Source organism: Gossypium raimondii, chromosome 3 (assembly GCF_025698545.1).
Source record: "Gossypium raimondii isolate GPD5lz chromosome 3, ASM2569854v1, whole genome shotgun sequence".
Taxonomy (NCBI): Eukaryota; Viridiplantae; Streptophyta; class Magnoliopsida; order Malvales; family Malvaceae; genus Gossypium; species Gossypium raimondii.
Genome location: NC_068567.1, coordinates 23,519,609 through 23,522,378, shown reverse-complemented (window position 1 = coordinate 23,522,378; position 2,770 = coordinate 23,519,609). Strand labels below are relative to the sequence as shown.

The 2,770-nt window shown below is 30.3% G+C and overlaps 1 protein-coding gene across 1 annotated transcript; it reads right to left on the bottom strand.

Moving 5' to 3' along the window:
* Positions 1-1,495: 1,495 nt before the first annotated feature.
* Positions 1,496-1,942, bottom strand: LOC105793897 (uncharacterized). Its single transcript, XM_012622794.2, has one exon. It carries the CDS (start codon positions 1,940-1,942, stop codon positions 1,496-1,498), a length of 447 nt encoding a protein of 148 aa, XP_012478248.1.
* Positions 1,943-2,770: the final 828 nt, after the last annotated feature.

The window sequence follows — 2,770 nt, the reverse complement described above, 5'->3', positions numbered from 1 at the left end:
AGTGATAGTACACTCGCTGCACGGGAGATAGAATGTGTGCGTCTTGAGTCTCCACTTTTCCAGCAACGCGCTTACGAGTGTCGGGTCCAACTTACAACCCTTCCCTATAAGGGTCACGTGCAAAAATCTAGCATATTTCAAATAGGGTTTGATTAAAGGTGATGAAGGAGCGGGTAGATTATGAATATATGTCTCCAAAATTTGATCTTCTACCTATTTATAAAAAAAAGCATATAAAATATTAAATTCAAATATAACAAGAAAATAAATTTCTTTAAATTAAACTACAGGCAATATAATAAAAAAATTTCTTACCATTTGCAATTGATTAGCCGAAATGTGATTGCCATCAAAACATATTAGATATTTTGCCATTGCTAATTTCAAAAACACCGAATAAATTGTAATAGAAAAAATAATATAGGAAAATCTTAAGATAATTTCAAAAAAAAAAAAAAGTGAGAGAAAAATTTGAGTGAGAAATTAAGAGGAATTGAGAGAAATTTGAGAGAGGTTTGAGAATGTGAGAGAGAGTTGAGATTGAATTGGAAAAATATGAATTGGGGGGATTATATAGGAAAAAAAATTAGACAGTTGGGGGGGGGGCAATGACAATTTTTCTGCAAATCAGCTAAAAATGCTTCAAACTAGAAGCGTTTTTGTTATTTCGTCCTAATTCGATTATTTTTCAGAAAAACGAGCTATTCTAGTAATTATTTTTTTTCCTGACATTTTTAGGTAATTCTCACAAGTTTTGGCAATCAAAAAATATTTTTGGTAAAATAAATTTTGCAATAACATTTATTTATTTATTTATTGCATAGAATATGCTATAATATGCAGTTGGTTTACAATATGTTATGCAATATTATTGTTTTTATTCTCTATATTTGTTTTACCATTCATATTCGAGATTTGTAAATACTTTTCTCAACAATATTAACTTTAAAGTTCTATTTTATATTTTTCTCTTAAAATATAATATGTTTTAACATTACACCCAACCACATATTATTTTGCTTGTGTTGACGATGAGGATTAAGATTCAAGTTTGATAATTCGTTCCTTCCTCAAATTTATAATATATAAAAAAATTCCATTCAGTTGATCTGGAAAGAAAAAAAACAGTCCAATATTTGTAAGATTCTCTCCGAACAATGAAAACAAAGGAGAATAAGAGAAGCCAACGACTTGTTCAAATTCTTTCAAAGTTGAATATAAAATTGTTGAAATACAAGCAAATGAATTAAGAAATAGCAAATCTTTCTAATTTTTGCACTCATTTAATTTTCAGTAATTTTCTATAGCAAATTCAACAACTGCCTCAATAATTGAAGTTCAAGAGACAAACAAACAAACTAGAAAAGAAAAATCAAAGAAAAATAAAAAAAATCTTTAACTACTTTAAATCATCCATCTTAAATAGAAAGATCCAAAAACTAAAATGAGGTAATAGTAATAGAAATATATCCCAATGCTTCCTCCAACTTCAAAATCACTTGCTAATACTCGAGACTAAACTATTACTATTGTTGGTGTTATTAGTAGAATGTGTGGAAGGGGATGATCTAATTTTAATACAATAAACCAAAGCAGACGCAGCCAACAAAGCCAGACCCGTGACCCCACAAACCAAGCTCCCCAACAGCAGAACCTGTCTCACGTGATCACTTCCCCGCCGATTGCCTCCAGCACCCCACCACGGGGTGTCGTTGGAATTCGTGGCCTTGGGAAACGTCATCGTAGACGGCGTGGATGATGAGGACGAATTGGATGTTGCTGCGAAGAAGGACATCGTGTCCGATGAGTTCAGCCCCACCGTCGGCTGGCTTTGGTACCCCAAACCGTGATCGGAGGGGCGTAGCTCCCTAGCCGTTGATTCCCTGAGAAGGATGAGGATGGAGATGGCAGCAGCAATTCGTATTGCGGGGAAAGAGGGCATAGCTGCTCATTAAAGCTTTGCTTCTTTTTTTGGTCGGAAAGGCTTTGTTTTTCCTTTTAGCTTGAGTGAAATAGAAGGTAAGGGCATTTTAATTTGCATGTTTGACGGGATGTTAAAAAGATACAAGTTAAGACTAATATGATTAAGGAAGCTGAGCGACGTCGTTTGAGTGTTAGACTACTTTATTTTTCTTTTTATTAGGGATTAATACCTTGTGTGAAGTTTTTAAACTTCACAAGTAGAATCAATAAGTTGATAAGTTTCTTATAGTAAAATATTTTAAAACAAAACACATGATAAAATTTTAATATTATTTGTGGAATAAAAATAAGAATGCATCATCATTCTATCAAATATTAATTTTTTATAATTAAAGGATAAATATATTAGAGATGGAATCTAAAATAATTTTTTATTTAAATATATTTATTAAATTAGGTTGAAGTTAAATTAATTTGACTTGGTTATCAGTTGTTTCATTTAGAATAATTAGAAGTGTTAAATTTTTTAAGGTAAACTATAAATTTAATAATTTACGTATAGTTTAAATTATCCTTTAGTTTTTAAAACTTATAAATTACGATATATTCATTAACATTATTGATATGTTATATTTTGATTACTAAACAATTATTGTTAATGGTGTAAAATTATATATTTATTTTAGACAAAATTTCAAGTCAAAATTCATAGCTAGTTCCTATATATTTTCTTCTTTTAAACAATTTAATTACTTTTCTTTTCTTTTATTTCTTTTCTCTCTCTTCTCCTTTGTCCAAAGTGCTCATTCTCCATTAAATACTTTGGGGTTTTAATCCAACCTATTAA